This window comes from Pristis pectinata, chromosome 26 (genome assembly GCF_009764475.1).
Source record: "Pristis pectinata isolate sPriPec2 chromosome 26, sPriPec2.1.pri, whole genome shotgun sequence".
NCBI classification, from domain to species: domain Eukaryota; kingdom Metazoa; phylum Chordata; class Chondrichthyes; order Rhinopristiformes; family Pristidae; genus Pristis; species Pristis pectinata.
Window position 1 is genome coordinate 4,404,122 of NC_067430.1, and position 20,165 is coordinate 4,424,286.

At 39.6% G+C, this 20,165-nt stretch overlaps 1 protein-coding gene across 5 annotated transcripts in view; it reads right to left on the reverse strand.

The window, feature by feature from the left end:
* The window catches only part of mtor (mechanistic target of rapamycin kinase), a 237,425-nt gene that overhangs the window by 23,328 nt on the left and 193,932 nt on the right, over positions 1 to 20,165 (reverse strand). For all 5 annotated transcript variants that reach the window (XM_052039584.1, XM_052039580.1, XM_052039582.1 and 2 more), the window contains 7 exons: positions 15,459 to 15,574; positions 8,009 to 8,126; positions 6,968 to 7,165; positions 5,708 to 5,808; positions 2,276 to 2,372; positions 1,292 to 1,390; positions 625 to 747 (listed from right to left, as the gene is read on the reverse strand). In XM_052039584.1, the coding sequence (XP_051895544.1) occupies positions 625 to 747; positions 1,292 to 1,390; positions 2,276 to 2,372; positions 5,708 to 5,808; positions 6,968 to 7,165; positions 8,009 to 8,126; positions 15,459 to 15,574 (852 nt within the window). The remainder of the gene's footprint in view (positions 1 to 624; positions 748 to 1,291; positions 1,391 to 2,275; positions 2,373 to 5,707; positions 5,809 to 6,967; positions 7,166 to 8,008; positions 8,127 to 15,458; positions 15,575 to 20,165) is intronic.

Below are 20,165 nucleotides of genomic sequence, written 5' to 3' on the forward strand. Positions count from 1 at the left end.
CCAGAGCCACAACAATCGGGGCTGGGTCAAGCAAGCAGAGCTGCAAGTGCTCAGCAGACTCACTTCCTCACTGAGTCAGTGAGGCCAGCTGGCTGCTGCTCTTCCCAAGCCTGCTCGCTCTCCCATCACAGCTATTTCTGTGATCCTCTCCTACAGGCTGTTGTTCCTTTCCAACTTACAAACTGTCAGGTTACGGACCTGGGTAACCTGGGGACTGCCTGCATCTCAGTTAAGTGACAATTCATTGTTTCTAGGCAACACTGTAACCACATCAGCCTGCTCAATGGAACTCAGGCTTGATATACAGTACAAGTATTTCCAGGCTGCACGGAGAAGTTTAATCACAGTGATAGTTAATTTAAGATACCAGACCCATGAGGACACTACAAGAATAAAGACGTTGGTACTGATTATCCCACTATAAAATTCTAAGGTGAGACGAAGCACAATAGGCTGTTTCGTGCATCAAAACCATTCTTTTTGCCTTGACTTGCTCCTTTTACATTTTAAGGAAGAACCTGTACATGTTTTTTCCAATTTTGAGAAGTAAGGTGATCAAGGAAAACAAACGTCAATAGATTTTCACTCTGAACTGCTGCTGGTTAAGGTGCAGGATTTGCTCACCATCATGGCCTGTTGCACCAGTGTGTTGCTGTGCTCACACATATTCTTCAGGATCTTGTTAGCAGCACTATGTCGAGCAGGTGTAGTGGATTTAGATGCTACGGTAAGTGGGTAAATCAATGCCTGTGGTTTAAGAAAAGGACACATCATTAAATACACCAAATCAAGATGTGGGAAGGAGATTACAATCTTCCACACAATGTGATACATCCTAGAATTGGCAAAGAATGACTCTCATCTGTCTTGGGTTATGATCAAAGCACATGAAAACAGAAGGTTCTTCTTTTGAAAAGTTATTAAGAGTGCAACTCCCTGTTCCTGATTGACACTGAATAGTGGAGATTATACCTTCTGTTTGATGCGTTCGTCACCCCTCCAAGAGGAAATTAAACTGGATAGTGAATTACTTCATCTACACAAACATTCAAGAAAGGCTAATGCTATATACAGAACAGGAGAATTAAATATTAAAAAATTATACTGAGTTGCATTGCACATGCATCTTACTCAATTACATTGTTAAGAAGCATTGATGATAATACAGCTTTTTTTTTTAAATACCGTTTGTTGTCAGACAAATTGAATGCAATATTTACAGACATAACAGGCAGGCAAACTTTGCAACTATTGTTTGGAAAGAAAGGGAAATAACTGTTACTTTGATTACCTGGGGGTGGTATCTACCAATGTCGGTCAGGAGCTGGTGAATAAGTCGTCCCACAAGTGCACGCGGAGTGTCAATCCTTGCAATGAGCTGGGGAATCACCTATAGAAAGCCCCCAAGGTACAAAAAAAAAGAGTAAGATGAAAAGATTTGTAACTTCACTTTAAACAAATTTCCCTCTTCCACTCTTGTCCACCTTTAACTTCCTCCTCTGAAGTTGCCTCTCCCACTGGGATACAGCTGGTGAGTGCAGACATTCAATGTAACCCGGTAACATCAGAAGAGAGTACCAAACAAAATCCATTTGGGTACTCTCCAGCAGAATAACCAATACAGAACATAATTAACATAATTTAGTACTACACCATATGATGCCTCTGTCCATTACACCAGAGTATTGGCGCTGCCTTTTTTAATTGCAAGTTCCAATATTCAAATTCTGAATGGTGCAGTTCAAAAATTCCATAGGTGTGAAACTGGCAAATATTCATGTGGAAATTGCATTTATCGATACAAAACATCTGCCACCTCCACAACCAAAAAAAAATCATAAGTTTGGGATTTTCCCATACTGCGTGTTATGAAGCATCATATTTCACCACTGATACCCATATCCTTGCATGTTTTCTTTCACTGAGATCAGGTTACATAGCTAAGCGATAGTAGTATGTATATTTGCACATGCAGAACAAGCAAAGAGAAACTAATTAGATTAAGAATTATAACTTAACCATATTTTTTTCTTCAGCAGACCGAGCAGAACACAAATGCTGGCTCTGCAGGTTGTGTAGAGTGAAGGACAGGCTAGGATTTGCAATGGGCACTCATTTTTATTCTTTAAATGTTATTGGGTCTGCTGAGCATTTATAGCAGTTTAATTCACTGCCATGAACTATACCCTCTTATATAATAAAGTGTCATTGTGCTGATGTACATACTGATGAAAGCAACTAATCCCATTGCCCAAGTCATAAGCAGTGTATGTACCTGCAGCCAGGTGTCAATCTGAATAGTTTTGATCCCCTCAACCAGAGCTTCATTCACATCAGGCCAGTGTCCATAATCAAACCAGAGAGTTAGAACTCTATAAAAAGGAAGAGACATTAAACTGCATCACTTTGTAATCTCTTCACCAGAGGCAATTAAAACGGACAACTGCTGGAAGGTGGGGTTATGCTGAAGAGCTTTATATTTTTGACCAGCACAAACATAGTGGGTTGAATGGCCTCTTTTTGTATCATCATTTTTCTACTGTTCTATAACCATTTGTTGGGAAGAGGTGGTGCACTGTATTAGTGGGCAGCCATTGGATTTCAGGTTCAAATCCAGCAAACTCGCAGGAAGAAATTTTTCTCTGATAAGTGGCTGTGATATTCTTGCACAAAGTACATATAGATACCAGAATCCAGAAACTACCGGATATGGCATTTAATGCAAAACTGAACACAGAATGGCTATGTCGTTTGGAAGACCATTAGAAGGGATTATGAGAAGGAGACATGGATGCGTTACTGCAAAAATTAATTACAAACCAATCTTATGGAAGTTGTTTAAAATATTCACCATGTAAATCATCTCAGACCTGTCACGAGTTCCAACATTTGTTTATCAGTTTCTTGTGATCCTCTAACTTTACATTCCTACCACCACTATTTGTCTGGATTATATAACCAGCATCACTCCTAAACCACACTTGGTATGTTTTGTTTTTGTCCCTATTCAAACAGCAAGGTTAACAGAAAATATGAAATATTTGCTCAAATTTATGAAGGAATTTGATAAGAAAAGCTTCTTCCCCTGGTTTGCGAGGCATCAACGTGTGGATGTGGGGCAGGGCGGAGGGGCATAGAGGAGGCAACTTAAATTTATGAGAACAGTTCAACTATTTTCCAAATGTTACTGAGTTGGAAGCAATTCTTCCAAAACTGGGAATATGTAACAGAAACAAGGTCCATAATAACAGAAAAATTGATATATATTGGATTTATAAATGATGCCTGGAAGAAGTGCAGAGCAATTGTACTACCCGGGCAGAGCTGTTACACAGCACTAAACAAATGATGGACTGAACTCTGATTCTTTGTTGTCATTGTAATGAGTGGAGAAGTTTTCATTTGAAGGTGATTCATAATAAGTGTAAAATCAAATACATTCCTTTCTTTGCCTTTAATTTTTGAGCAACAGAGTGACCTTGGTTGGAAACTGTGAAAAGGACTTATTTATTTGCTTCCTTGCTCTTGGCAGTTATTCTAATCATGATAACAAAACAGTTATCTTTCACTTTTTCTTAATTGTTCAAGGGACATGAATGCTACTATCCAGGTAAGATTTCTTTATTAGTCACATGTACATCAAAACACACAGTGAAATGCATCTTTTTTGCGTAGAGTGTTCTGGGGGCAGCCCGCAAGTGTCGCCGCGCTTCCGGCGCCAACAGAGCGTGCCCACAACTTCCTAACCCGTACGTCTTTGGAATGTAGGAGGAAACCCGTGCAGGCACGGGGAGAACGTACAAACTCCTTACAGACAGCGGCCAGAATTGAACCCGGGTCGCTGTTGCTGTAATAGCGTTACATTAACCGCTGCACTACCGTGCCTGCCCAAGGCCCAGATTTATTGCTCATTCCTAATTTCCACTGAACTCAACCATTCCAGAAGGCAGTTAAGAGCCAATCACAATGATATGAATCTGGGATCACAAACAAGGTAGACTTGGCAAGGCTTGGAGATCCTCTTCCCACAAGGACATTGTTTCATGGTCATTAGTATTGATATGTTTTATCCCAGATTTGGTTAAGGAAATTAAGCTATCCAGCTATTTTTAATAATACAGGGTGCATTAGCAAAAATAAACATCTTAAGAATTCCAACTGAGAAGCACATTTTACCATGGCAAAATTTCTTTATAAATGCTTCCAAGTCAGAAATATTTCGAAAACAGATGAACGTTCTCAGCTGAACTACTGAGAGAAGTCACTAGGTGTCATCCTTATAAAAACCTGAACTTTAAATGTTCAAGTAGAAAACAGAGAGAAAAAAACAGGCGACCATTCTAAATTTCACCTATAGAGTGGAATATTGGAATTTCAAAGCAGAATCTCTGATACAAGGCTCCATTATATAATGGTCCAGCATGGATACCCAGCTCTCTCAAATTACCCTCATTTACTACAGGAAAAGTATCTGCATTCCCGAGCCCAGCTTGGCTTCAAGGTTTCAGAGTGTTATTCCAACTCCAGCATGTGATTAGCTCTGAAATTCCAGTGAATGCCATCTGAAAGCAGGGCATCTTCAACCAAACATGGAACAGATGCACACCTGGTGTCAGCACACCTGTGATTTTACTGCAAGATAACCAAGTTCAGATTTGTGCTTCTAATCTTTGTGGTGATTTTGCAATAGAGAAATATATTTAAAGAATTCTTGTAACTGCTTTGCTCAGACTTCATTTGCAAGATATGGTCAAGCTGTTTCTACTTAAAATTTGTTGCAGGAACTGACACCTTGGAATGGTTTCTATCAGGGGTACAGGAAACAATTGTAAGATGCGGGCAAATCACTTGTTGGAACAAAAGGGTTTCTGCGGGAAAAACAGGCTTCCAATTGCACTATTATTGTAAATGAATTATGAAGATTTCCTATGGCTATAATTATAGCAAATCTGACAAAAGTAACAGAATGGACAAGCTCACTTGCAAATCAGATGTTTTCTTTATATTTCATGGTGAACTTCAATAAGTTTGCAGTCCAACAACAGACCCAACATGCTCTATCCACTTTACGACTGTGAAGCTCACCAAACGTAGATCCGTAGCAGTCTTTTGGCACCGCACTGACTGGGCAGTGTGTGATCTTATTTAGTCAGTAAACTACATTTTATTGAATCTTTGGGAAAGGGAGTACCAGACCATAACCAAAAGCCTAATCCTGTCTTCATCTAATGCTCACCTTTACATGCGATCCATCCAGGTGACTGGACAAAGAAAAGGAGAAACTTGTTTTCCTTCCTTTTAACCTCACTGGCCCTGAGATGCTGCAACTACTGCTGTGTCTACTCTCCAATTCAGTTTGAGAGAGCCTAGCTTTGATAGATCACAGGTTAAACCTGGTGTGTTTATGATGGGGATGAGAATATCAGAGAAAACCTGAAACGTCTCCTTTCAGTTATCCTACAGTTCTGATTGTTGTCCAGGAGCAACTTGCTGTAGGATAATTGTGCAGTTACAGCAAAAGATGCTGTTTTACAGCAATAATTGAAAGTTACAGCAATAAAAGAATACCAACACAAGAGCAGAATACCAATACTTTTGCTTTAAAAGTCTGTGATGACAAGACACACAATTTACCTTGCAAATCATTGTAAAATCTCTATTTTGAACTCCCTAGTTCCATTTTAACAAGATTTCTGCTCTTCCCTACCTGAGTGTATCCTGCAGGTTGTTTCCTCTTGAGAGGGCAATGGATCGGAAGAAGCCCTGAACAGCAGGCACCGTGTACAGCAACAATGTCTTTGATAGCTCCTATATGAATGCACAGAAAATATCTACAGTACACTAAAGACCAGTTAATAGGCATAAGTATCTCCTAAGAGAGGAAAAAGATGTCATTATAGTGTATAAATGATTTTATTTAAGTTCTATTCCCTTTAATATCTTTCCATGTCCCTTATCACTGAAGAACTATTTACAAATCTGAAGCAGAATTTTAACCGCAAAAAGCAAAAGCAATTGAAGTCACTGATCTCATATTCCCTTGTGCAATAAGACTCCAATAATCTCCTAGCCAACTATTCGGAAGTTCTGATGGTTCAGCAAGCGATGTTTACTGCGCTCTCTTTTGACCGCCAGGGCCCCAGTACCTGCATTCTCTTTAAACTTACCCAGGTTTACTGGAAAATCTATCATACTGTGCAACATCGAAAAACAGTGAATTAAAATTAATAGGAATAATATCCAATAGCCTGGAAAATCTGGCTGTCTGGCACCAAAGTCCTGAGCATGCCGGATTATCAGAGCTTTTCTGTATTGGGTGAAAACAGCCAGCAAGGAACTGCATCTTTAACTGAGCCAGCCAGTTAGATCACCAAATCCTTTCTCTGAGATTGGTCTTTCATCTGGATGCTCTCTTAGATCAATGGACCTGCTCAAACTTGCAAACCAGTGCCACGTTGTTAGGAGCTTTGTTCAGTCAGGCGAATGTCCACCTGCTAAGTTGGCACAGTGGCATTGCACATAGCGTAGCTGTCTCACAGCTCCAGAGGCCTGGGTTCAATACTGACCTCCAGTGCTATCTGGATGGAATTTTTTAGGTCCTCTCTGTGACTTTGTGGGTTCCTCCAGTTTCCTCCCATGTGCCAAAGACTTGTCAGTTATTTGGCTGATTGGCTGCTGTAAATTATCTCTATCAGAGGTGTCTGATGGGAGAATGGGGGGTGTTCATGGATGCGTGAGAGCGAATAGGATACATGGAAGTAAGTGGGGGAAGAGGATTGATGGGGAAGTGCAACACCTTAACTAGTCCGGATTAAATTCCATTTGTCATTTCTCTGCCCATATTGCCAACTGATCTATATCCTGTGGTATCCTTTAACAACCTTTTCCCACTATTCGCAAACCCACCCATTTTTAGACAGGGAGAAGCTGAAATTTCTTTCTGGGATCAAGCAGCAGATATTCTTACCTCATTAACTTTCTTCTGTATCGGTGATGGTACGGGGCTGTTTTCATTGCTGTCACCCTCGCTCTCACTGTTACTGGCCTCACTCGTTGCACTGGCCCCACTGGCGTGCCTGAGTTTCTTCTTCTCGTCACGAGTTTGGTTCTGATGCTTGTAATGCAGAACCGCTTCAAAATTCATCACAGCCCAGGCGTGCCATGCCTGAATATAAAGAACAGAAGGAATAATTTGAATTCATACAAAACAAAATCAATGATTGCTTTCCAATGTTTAGAATTAATCCCCTTCGAGACTTATATGCATGTGTGCAAGCTGGGTGTGGAGGCACAGCAGTTAATGCTGCTGTCTTTTAGCTATAGATTCCAAGGTTCGATCCTGACATGCGGTACTGTTTGTGAGGACTCTCCCTGTGAACATGTGGGTTTCCCATAGGTACTTTGTTTCCCTACCATATCCTGAATTTGTTGGCAAGTTAATTGGTGACTAAGATGCTCAAGAATGAAAAAAAGCCAAAGGGGAGTTGATGGGCTTATGAGAGAGAAGTTGCAAGGCCACAAAAGGGAGGGGCAATGGGTCTGATTGGTTTGCTCTGCTGGGACCTAGTAAGGACTTGATGGGTTGAACAGCCTCAGATTAGCTGAGGAAAAACATAAAAATATCCTTTCTCACAATCTTCTACCCTCCTCTACCCATCCCATTGAAATACACCTGCCATGAATTCACAAAGTCTGGCAGACCTCTGCAATTCCAGTCAAAGGAACATTCCACCGTGAGGCTGGTCAATACATGTCAAAAGATGCTTAACCAGAGAAGAAGATCTCACAGCCATTATCTGACACCCATGCGGGCACACCCTTTAGTAGGGCTCCACTGGCAATGGCTGGAAGGTGGCTTCGTAGTTTTACAGTCCCAGGCTCAGAGCCCAGGGATATTTGATGACACAAAAAGTAGGAGTGTGTGTGCAGGTGGTATACGCCGTAGAAGGTTGTTTCATTACTCTATAGGCCAGCAATGTAAAATGCTTTAGATTAGTTTTAAGCTCACCTTGTACCAGTTCCGGTCATGCTCTGTGGCAGCACTGTAATACTGAAGGACCTTGGGAATAGTGCTCTCATTGATTCCCTGCAAGTTTAGCTGCCATTCTCCCAGCTTCAGGAAACATCTGCAAACAAATACTGGCCATTTATTATGAAAATATAATAAATCCAGAAGTAAATTTTTTTTCAAAACTGGCTTCATTGCATTCTTATTTTTTCTGCTTCCATTCCATTCCCAGGGCCCACTTCATTGACAGCTACGAGAGAAACGTTCGCTTGCCTGAATTTTCAGAACTGGAATTCAAACTCCAAGTTTTAGCAAACTGAGCAAAGGAGGTATAAAAGTAGAGCACAACAGTACAGAATAAATGTTAATACAGTGTCACTGAGGAATATCAAGTAATGCTGCTCAGAATTCAATACTGTTCTGTTATAGACCATCACTTCACTGCCAAATTGAGCACAGGGCTGGAAGAAATGGTTTTCGCTACATTATGTTTCTGGATGGGCAATGGATTATTCAACAAAGTAATTAAAAATTAATAAAAACATCTCTACAAAGCAAAGCAGGTTAGGTCAGACTGATAAATGCAATTCTGAGCTTATTCGGAAATAATATAATTACTATTGCAAAAGAAGTTGGGTGCATGGATCACTCAGCTCATGGAGTACTCTAAATGGCCCAATTAAAGCACCAGGCTGCTTTAAACATACCTCATTTAGCAATCTATTCAATAGATTCCAAGCATTAATTGTGTTTTCGATTCCGAGTTACAGGCAAGGCATCAGGTATGCGAAAAGCACCAGGTGCAGATATACAGGCTGGCCAAGTTCCACAAAACACTAATCCCATCAGAGGAAAACCAGGTGAACCCATCAATTTGATTGACATGCAACTCATGAACAGACAGAAACTTAATAATTATTTCCGAGGGTGAAAATATGGCTTGCATTTGCTGTTCCTGTCTCACTTGAAATCAATCCCTACATCGTGCAGTACGACAGGTCGTGTCTGTTAGTTTGATGCAGGTTAAATCAGGAGCAACAATAATCTAACCGCAGGTTAAAGAATATCTTGTGACTAATAGTCTAAATTCTGCTTCATTTTGGGTGGAAGTTCCAATCTACTGTTTCACATGTTTAACTTCACATCTGTAAGGTACAGCACAGCAGTCCGGAACGTGCTGGGGGGTCAGATGCCAACATAACCCTGTTACTGGATCTGGCAAATTTCAGATTGTACTCAGGGGCCAGACACTGGCCTCTGGCCCTTCAGTTTTACACCAGCTCTAACACAGCAGCAGGTGTGTGCGTGCGCCTGTGTCTGTATGCGTGCACCTGTGTGTGTGTGTCTATGCGTGTGTGTGTGCCTGTGGCTCCAGCACAGCCCTATTTGTTTGGATGGAGTCAATGACCTTGATATAAATGAAGTAGTTTGCATTTGTTCTTTAATTAATATGTTAAATAATTTGCATCAGTTAAGTGTGCCCTTAAATTTATTTACAATGATGTTTAACTCTTAAATTATTAAAAGTTATTTTGACTTTTAAATATCTCTGATTATTGGAAACATTTAGAAAGAGCTGAAATGGCCTTCATGAGCTGTCAAGAGACCATAGGGCTGCCTGGAGGTGGGGCAGGTTCTGCTGTCACAAGCTAGTTGCTATTAGCAGGTAGCTCTGTTTCATGGGACTGCAGTGAAGTTCCATTAAACTTTGCGGGACTGCAGAAGTTTAATGTGGCTTTTAAAGACTGTCTGCAGTAGGAGTTCTAAACTATCTGGATAATCTTCCCCCTGGGCTAAACAAGTAAATAAACAGAAGGAGCATCACTCAGCAATGCTAACCATCTGCCCAGTGTAAATCCCAGTCGGTGCTGTGCTGACAGGAAGAGAGAGGTGAAGGACTGGGTGTAGTGGATAGAAATCAAATAACTGCAGATGCTGGAAATCTGAACATAAATAGAAAATGCTGGAAACGCTTAGAAGTCAGGCAGCATCTGTGGAGAGAGGAACAGTTAATGTTTTGAGTCCAGAACCCTTCATCAAGATATTTATTTATTAGTCACGTGTACATCAAAACACACAGTGAAATGCACCTTTTTGCATTACTGAGAATGTGCTGGGGGCAGCCCGCAAGTGTCGCCACTCTTCCGGCGCCAACATAGCATGCCCACAGCTCCTAACCCGTACGTCTTTGGAATGTGGGAGGAAACCGGAGCACCCGGAGGAAACCCACGCAGACACGGGGAGAACGTACTAGCTGCTTACAGACTGTGGCGGGAATTGAATCCAGGTCACTGGCACTGTAATAGCGCTGCGCTAACTGCTACACCACTGTGCCGTCATACTACACTACCATGCCGCCCTCCTACACTGGAAGGGCAGATAAACAAGTTAACTTACAGTCAGAGAGTAGGCAGGGGAAGGCAGGGGGGTAGAACAAAGGGAATACCTCTGATAATGGGAGTCCAAGTGGGTAATTGACCAGCATATTAAGCTTCTTTGTGTAACATGTTGTTAATGGCGAAGCTGTGGGACATGCCCAACAGGCCAGACTACACAAGTAGTATAAGAAAAACTGAGCCAAAAAAGACGGGCAGGAATGACCAATTCTGATATAGACCGAAAGGAGTGAGTCACCTAAAGTCAGAGAATTTGAGGTTCCAGAAGGCTGCAACATGCCCAGATGGAAGATGAGCTGTTGCTCCTGAGTAGGGTTGGGCCTCATTGTAACAGTGCAAGAAGCCACAGACAGACAGGTCAGAATGGGAGTGGGATGGTGCATTAAAGAGGCAGGCAACCAGAAACTCATGGTCACTGCTGCAGAGTTTTACAGCAGGTGCCCCTATCCCAAGGAACTGTAGGGAAGTAGTAAGTTAGGATTTTCTCACCAAAAAACAATTTAGGAAAGCCTAGTTTGTACATGCTTGTTAAGCAGAGGACCATGATCAGCTCTGAACATGTTGGTAATACTGACTGTCACATGGGGAAAGCTAGCTGTACTTACAAAACTGCCCAACATATTAGACTGCTTTCAGCAAAAAGTAAAAAAAGATTCAAAGTCAATAAATAGCTTAATAAACATAAACTGCTAAAGCTACTATACCGACTTCTTTACATTTGTGTAGTTAAGGCTACATTTTGGAAAACAGTTTGTGTACTAAAGAATTCAAAATGGTTTGAAACACTTCAAATCATTCATAAAGTGTTCAAAACACTTTATACCTGTATACTCTATATCCTATATACAATTCCAATATTGTCTTCAAGTTTAAGATGATGGTTCTTGAAGAAATAAGATACTCATTAAGTGATTGCGTGTAGACAGACTATTTCCAGGCACAATGAAACAGGATGCAATTTCAGCTGTTAGTCATATGTAATTTCATATATTGGAAAATTAGTTGGAAAACCCAAGGCTTAAATTGATGACAATCAGCTTTTTCACAGTCTGTTTCCACTGGCTGAGATCCAGATTTTCATGAACTGCATCCATAAGGAGGTGCAATTAATGGGACTGGTTTACTCTTTTGAGCTTTATAGTGCAAGATTTAGATAACTGAGCAAAGCACAGAATTGATACATTCACATCCCTACCAACAATTACTTTAGTTTCCTCCATTTCTGGTCCAGGATATCACCTGTAGATTACACTGGATCTCGTCGGTTTCCATTTCATGCCTCATGAATTCGATAATGTGCCTGGTGACATTGATGCTTTCCTCCCACCCACACACAGATCTGCTGCAATCTGCTCAATTACTCTTGCATAAGGGAAATACTGGAGACAACGTAGACCTTAAATATAAAAAATACTGGAAGTACTCAGCAAAGCAGGCAACATATGTAGAGAGGGAAACTAGAAGTAGAGCTTTAATTCTAATGAAGGATCACAGACTTGGAACCTGTGAACAGAGAAACAATTAATCTTTCAAGCCTGGACTGGTGAATATTTTAACTGTTTTTTATGTTCAAGTTTCAAATATGCATGTACAGCTGTGAAAATCAGAACGCACAGACAAGTGTGCTTGCATTGTAAACATGGATTTTCTAACCATGATGTCACAGTACTATTTAACGCTGTGTGTGACAAAAAGATGATCTTTCCAGATCTTCGAGGCTAATCCACAACTTCAGATCCATAATGGCTCTGCGGGGATAGCTCAGGAGTTCAAAGGCTCTAACTGTGACATAGAATCAACATGGCTTCAAACCAGCCAACAAGAAACCAAGTTAATGCTCTTGCCTTTACATTGCATCATATTCATGTTAAGCTGCCAGTTTGTCTCAACTGAAAGTGCTCTCACCTGATTTAGAAAGTTAGGGTTCCAGGGCCCACTCACATAATACCTAGGCTAGATGGACATTTCAGTGAAGCGCAGTGGTGCATTGTCAGACACATTGCCTTTTTGAGTGAGCTCTTAGCCCTATCTGCCTCTATCTATTGTAATGTTATTTTAACAACTTATTTACTGCAGCTTAATCGTAATGGGGCCAAGTGTTAGATTGTCAAATTGTGATTATGTTAAAAGATTTGATTGGATGACAATGAATAAATTATTTCCTCCTCTAGGGGCTGTTCAGTGGAGAAACCAAGCAGCACGATTTTACACAACTGGTGATATACATCTGGCACACTATTCCTCAAAAGTCTGTGCATGCTGGGGCTGAAGAAAGATAATGAGTAATCATAAGTGTTCCTTCCAAAATTACAAAATAAGTGCTGTGGAACCTTTTATATCCAACTAATAGGTAGAGTTAGCTTTGGTTTAACACCTTATCCAAAAAGGCAGCAACAAGAGTTAGGCCAGACCCTGCAATCATCAGTCAGCTCAAAAGGGATTTACATTTTTGTGGTTTCTCATGAACAGAATCATTCTGGAGCACATTACAAGGCACTGTAACTACATATTATAGACACAATAACAAAACTGAAATTTATACAAGATTCAAAACCATTACCTTCAGTGTATAGCTTTTAAGATCACTGCATCAAAGGAGGTAGACCTTTATAAGTGAAGTGTATTTATTTACACTTTGAATTACTTGTGAACTCATGCATATTCATAGCACTTTATTAATAATGTTAATTAATTTGCCTCGGCTTTGTCACCTTGTCAATCTTTCTTAACCTCCTTGGAAATGTCTCGTATTTATGAAGTGCTTTGCTTGTTAAAAGCAACATAAAATTGTTGATCAGATAGGGCAGTTTCTATATAAAAGAGAAAGCTAACAGCAGAACTTGAACATAATAAAAACACATATTTTCCCTGTATAACAAATGACACTTTGAAGTAATTCATTTTATTTGAAGTACTTTGAGATATTTTGCTGTGATGTTGTTTAAATTGGAATCTTTCTTCCTTTCAATAGTGCAAGAAACAGAAAACCTAATTAAACCAATTTTGTTCTCTTGTCAAATTCATTCAAGGCAATTATTCTGTAATAACATTTTGCATGGCATATCCAGAACAAAACACACAACGCATGAAATAGATCTCCTTTAGAATAAACATTTAAGAAACCAAAATTTACTGATTCAGATATAATTGGATACAAATGTAAAATGTAATGGAATTTTTTCAGGCTATTAAATCAGTTCTCTCTTCATTCAAAAAGAACTTAACTGGATTTGCAAGAAATTTCAAATATTGTAGCCATCCCATGCTTTACTGCTTTTAATAAGCTGATAAAACCTAAAGGGGATCATGACAAGCTGATAATACAAAACCTTTGATAAAAATTATCAGCGCACACTACTCCATTCTAAAACTGAAGGTAAAATATTGCCATGATTTTACATCTGAAAAAAGAAAAAATGTTGAATTCATCTAGTTGGTTGTACAGTATTTAATCAAAGTTCACTGAAATGGCAACCATTATGGTTCTTCCTTTAAAGTTATGGTCTGAATAGATTTATAGACCCTCTCAATTTAATCCCTGTTCTATTACCATAGCATTTGTGTGTGACAGCAATCTTGAATACTGAGACACGAGTCTTTGAATAGTGATTCCTGATGTGACATTAACATCTTGTGTTTCCTGTATTTTAATAAATGTAATAAAATATCTAAGGTACTGCACAGAAATATTGTCAAACAAAATTTTATACCGAGCCATGCAACAATACACAAGAAGTTATAACATGTTGGTTTTAAGGAGGCAAAATGAGGTAGAGAGATTTAGAAAAGAAATGGTGGCCCTGCCAGGGAAGGCAGGGTGCCAGTGGTGAAGTGGTTTGAACCAGGGATATTCAAGAGATTAAAATTGAAGATAGCAACTGGTGGCGTCAAGTGACAACAAGTTACCTCCTCAGTTTCACTGTATATAGAAATAATTTACAATATTACAGTACGCAGCCTGATGCCACGTTTTTGTAAAACTCTCAGTCATTTACCACCTTGTACTAACTCAATGTAACTGCACTGTGTAATGAATTGACCTGTACGATCGGTTTGTAAGACAAGCTTTTCAATGTTCCTCGGTACAAGTGACAATAATAAACCAATACCTTTCTGCTACACTATCATCCTGTAATATGAACTGAGAGACTGGATACACCTCATATCTGACCCCTCAGCTTTATATCAGCCGTGGCTTGCATTCCGAGCATGGACTCATTTATTTGAATAGAATTGCCAATCTGTGTGGAAAAGGTAAGCCAAACTCAGTGTGACACTTTTAAATGAACTTCCACGTTGAATGTGGTTTTCAAATGAATCTTATACCAAGGTGTAACATGTTCTCCATCTGCTGCCTCACACAAGATCAATAATAAAGCACAGTGTGGGAACTGAGCTGCAAGTCTCTAGTCCATATAACTTGATTACACAAGAAGCAGGAGGGCAGATCTTGTACACTCTAGTCCTTTAATATTTCCTGGATTGTCTTTATTTTCCCATTGCTATTCCAACTTAACGCTTTGAAAATCAAAAAAAACTATAGATAGTAAATCTGAAATAAAAACTGAAAATTCTGGAAACAATCAGCAGCTAGAATGAGCTTCCACCTGAAACATTAACTCTGTTGCTTTTTCCACTTGATTTATGCCTTCATTTGTTATCAGCAGTGTGGCTTACAATCCTAAACAGGAGCACAGAGATCCTGAACACTCTCCATATGTGGATGGAATTCGGAACCAACCTGCCAAACATTTCACCTTCACAAAAGGCTTCTAGAGTAGCAAAAGGGAACAGATGGTTAAGATGGTTTTCAGAAAGTCGAGTATGTAGGAACCTGAAAAAAATGCTCACATGGTTTGGAAGCACTCGAAAAGTGGGGTTACATAAAGTGCTCCAAAGATGCGAAGTTGGATTAACAGTGATCAAATGCAAACTTACTAGCTTGCATTTTGTTGGCTGTGGTGAAGATCCACACTGTTCCACTTGTGTGCTTCATAAAATAACAAAAGAACAATTGCAAGATGCAAGCTGTTATAAATAGAGTAATTTCTAACCTCGCCATGAGCTTGTGGAGCTCCTGTTTGTGCTGTTGGTCCTCAGCAGCAATGGCGTGCTGAGCCTGCTGTTGCATGTTCTGCACAAAGTGTTGCATATGCTGGAACGCCTCAATCTGAAATAAAACAGAATCAATGTTAAAAAGAATTGAATTAAGATTCGCGAAAAAATAGTCTCACCATCATCCACATAATATGATGTTGATATAACTTCAGTTATAAATCTCAGGGATTAATATATTTCAATTCAGTTTCCAAAATGGCAACCAGCTGTGGTAACCACAAATAGTGGTAGGCTCTACTCATACCAGTCCCTTCATTTCTTAACAGCATGCTAATGTCCTTCCATTGCCCTGCTTTTCAGTAAACTGCAAAATTTGTTCATTGACATTAGAAAGGGAGAAGATCAGCCTGCCAAGTACTCACTGGCAAGACCTGTACATCAATTATGGGCACTTAATGGTTGTAGTTTTCAGTCCATTTGCAACTCTGCAGAAAGGAAGATATTTTATAAGACAGAGGCTTGTCTTTAACTCCAGCACTGTTTTCTATACATGTTTTAGGCAAGCTTTTTTCCAATAACACTACCTGAGGTTGCACAATGTCAGCTAGGGTAGCTGTGTGCTGTGGATAACCAAACGACTGAACAAGAAATCCAGTATTTGTGGAGACACTGCAGATGCTGGAATCTGGATCAACACACACAAAATGCTGGAGGAACTCAGCAGGTCAGGCAGCACCTACGGAGGGAAATAAACAGTTGACGTTTTGGGTCAATTTCCTTCATCAGTCCATCTGACCTGCTGAGTTCCTCCAGCATTTTGTGTGTGGTGATCCAGTATTTGTTTTGCATTTGTCCAAACCTCTACCTTTATACTGTCTCTGATCTCCTTGAAAGCTGTACTCCAGATTTGTCTTTCCTATATTATTATTCTCTATTTTTAACTCCAACTATTGCAAACTGGAATGCATTGCTTGAAAGAGTTGTAGAAGGGGATTAAATAATGATTTATGAAAAGAAATTGGGTAAATACTTGATGAAAGAAAGGGCAGCAGAATTCACCAAATACTGTAAGATTCCCTGGTATAAAGACAATTTAAAGGTACTTATTTCTTTCTAAACACATTTTTAAAGCTTTATTTTCTGTTCAAGTAAGATTAGAGAAAAATTAATCAGCAAACTGCATTTCAAAACTGTTTCGAAAAGCTACATTAACAACAACCACCTCCTACAGCTTCCAACAATAACATACACCATTTTGGTGGTTAGTGGAAAGCCACCAAACAAAGCTATTAAATGATAATTTAAGTTAAAACCTATGACAGCAACTTAATACAGCATCATTTCCTCTCTTCTGGATGTGTATATTGATTTAATATTATCAAAATACTTACACAAGCAATTTACATTTGTTCTGTAGGTTTGGGAACAAGCCCAATGCTGACTAGTATATGGTATAAAACTGTCACATCACTGATGAATTATACTTTTTACAGGGTTTAGGAAGGATAATACTTGGTTTGCAAGCAATGCTTGAGTAATAATGGAGCAATGGTGACAGGTTAAAGATTTATTGAGTTAGACAAGGTTCAGGTAGCCTCTTTTATGGAAACCATCAAATCCAGGAGCTCTGCGCACTTCTGCAGTATACATCAATTTGTTTAATGGTAAAACTAAATTGTAGGACTTCATTGATCGACTCTGCCCCCAAGCAGAAATACTGACATTTGCTCATGAGAATAAATTAGAGGCTGCATCAACCAGTAACCCTCAATTGTGGGAGTGAAAAGACACCAGTTGTGAAGCAGCAAGAAAAAAAAAGACTGCAGTTGTTTGGAAGCTTCCACTCATCTCTTTAGTGAAAAGAAACTTGTATTACTTAGCAAAACAGACTGCTTTAAAAGGGGCTGTGTCATGATCAAAATATGGTAATTCATACTCAACTAGGAATTGTCCATCAGTTTTCAAGTTTGTTATTTTAGCAGTGTGTCAAAGTGACGGCAGGTTTTTGAATTATCAGCGTTGCTTACACTTGGAGTATGCAGAGGTCTGATGAATTCCAAATCACTCATCAAATCGGCTCATCTAACAGAGCAAAGGAGCAGCTGTTTGCTTATTCCAAATGATAGGTATCCAGGTTCCTTGGGTGCATGTGATCATAAGACAACACTGAATAGCTTTTGCCCCCCCCCCTTATTTATGCAGAATCTCCAGACTGCCCATCACAGTGATCTGTTCCTTAAATGGTGCCAGTCAACCAACAGTTGAGGCCACATGTAAATCAGTGTGAATTATGTTCAAGATCAGTCAATAACCTGTTTAACTTCCACCACTCTTTGCCTCAGCACACCTTTAAGATTATGGTCTAACTTTCCTATATGTTACATCCTCTAGCTTGCAAACCTTTGTACAGGCTGAGAAGCCCAGGCTGAATTACTTATATCCACATGCTAGCAAACCTGGAGTTTAAACATTTTTGTGTAAAGAAAGTAATTTTTATTAAATAAAGAAATTGACAACAGCTGTTAGCTATTACATTGACAATACAATCCTATCAGAATCTACCCTTAAAAGTCAGTCTGGTTTATGTCGGTAAAATATGGCCAAGCTACAGTGGCAGAGGTCAGACTTCAAGATGAAGTGGTTTATGGTTATAATCTGGATATTTAAAGCTGCCTGTCTCATTCAGCAGCTGTCTTCCTTCTGCTTGTTGATCCATAGATCAGAAGTACTATAAAAGAGTAGAGGTGGTGTATTAGCATTTTGCAGTTTGAGATTAAATCATCTGTTGCCATTATTAGAAGACAGGTACATCATTCCTCTCTATAATTTTTTCTGATCTATTACTTTATTTAATTGGTTTACAGCCCTTGGTTATACAGAGTGTAATGGAATGGTTTTAAGTATCCACTCTTAACATTTACATTTTAATTTCCAGGTGTAAGTTACTGCCTCAGTTTTAACTGCAAAAAGGGGGAATGGAAGAGAAAAATAATGTCAAGGCCACATTTAATCTTTTAAATGTAAAGTGCTGAAGATATTTGTGCTATAAATTAACCTAGTATATTGTTCACTTCATGCAAATGGAACTGGCCAACATAATTCCTGCTCAATGCTAACACAGTTCAAGACACAACAGCATCTTAGTGGAACAGTATTTACATTATGTCTTAAAGATATTTATTAAACAGCACCAACATCCCAGAGTGTAGTTCAGGAGTATAGTGCTACAAAACTTGATGGACCAATAGCAGGAGACATTTGAACAAACAGGTTTAGCACAGGTAGGTTGAAAAGCACGTCTTAAAGAAGAGATCAAGTATTGGAAAGGTTTAGGGATGGACACCCCCCCCCCCCCCCCGCCCCCCCATTGCCAGCCTTAGTCATTTAAGATCCTAAGCAATGATGGGGATAAAGTAGGAGGGGATGCACAAGAGCATAGTTGGAGAAAAACAGATCTCTGTGGGTTAAAGGGCTGGAGGTAAACAGGAGCAGGGAAATAGAAGGATTTCATTCAACATGTGGAGAATTTTAAAAATTGAGGTCATGGCGTGCTGGGAGCCAATACAAGTCCGTGAGCACACAAAGGTAAGTGAACTGGGCTTGGTAAAATTATACCTTTTATTAAACCAGGAAATTTTAGTTTGACAGGAAGGCAAAAAATACTTTCTTTACGCAATAATTTTAATGGCGTCTATATTTTGCTGAAGATTCTCTGGATTTTTAAGGAAAGTGGCATATTGTAGTTCAGGAGCTTCTAGAAAGAGACAGAGGAAATAACCCAATGAGTTTTGAAACAAAAAGTATTCATGGAAGTGCATCACTGCCTGTCATTTGCAGAACTGGGAATTTAAATACGTTGATCCAGTAGCCATTTTATACCTTGTGCCTGAAAGGAATTGTTAAACCCTAAGTGTTAGCAGTAGAAACTTGCCAATTAGCAGGTCTCCATTCATTTTCAATACCTGGTCAAATTAAACCCATTTGACCCGTTTCTTATAGCACATTTTTGAAGCAATGGTGTCTGGTACATGAAGAATGTCAGAGATGTGTTAAAAGCAGTTTTTCCTTAAATAGAATGTCTACTTAAAATGATGACAAGCAGATAGTATGTTTCTAAAGGGTCAAAATCAATAATCCTATGTCAGTACTGAGCATTTAAACTCTTGTAACTGAGCAGGAAGACATGTTACTGGACATATAAATGTACTTTTAATTTTTTAATTACTAATTTTTGGGATCTAGTCATTGCTGACAAGGCCAGCATTTACTATTCAGCCTTAATTACTCTCGAGAAGGTGGTGGTGAGCCACTTTCTTGAAACTGCTGCTGACCTTCTGAAGGTACTCCCTTGGTGCTGTTGGGTAGGGAGTTCCAAGATTTATACTCAGTGATGATGAAGGACTGATGATATATTTCCGAATTAGGATGGTGTGCGACCTGGAGGTAGTGTTCCCATGCACCCGCTGCCCTTGTCCTTTTAGGTGGTAGACGCTGCAGGTTGGAGAGATGATGTTACAGTAGTCAGGGCTGCAGTGCATTTTGCAGATGGTACACACTGCAGGCACTGTGCGCTGATGGTGGAAGGGATGGCTGTTTGGAATGATTGATGGGGAACCAATCAATGGGCTGCTTTGTTGTGGATGGTGTTGAGTTTCTTGACTGTTGTCGGAACAGCACTCATCTAAACAAATGGAAAGCATTCC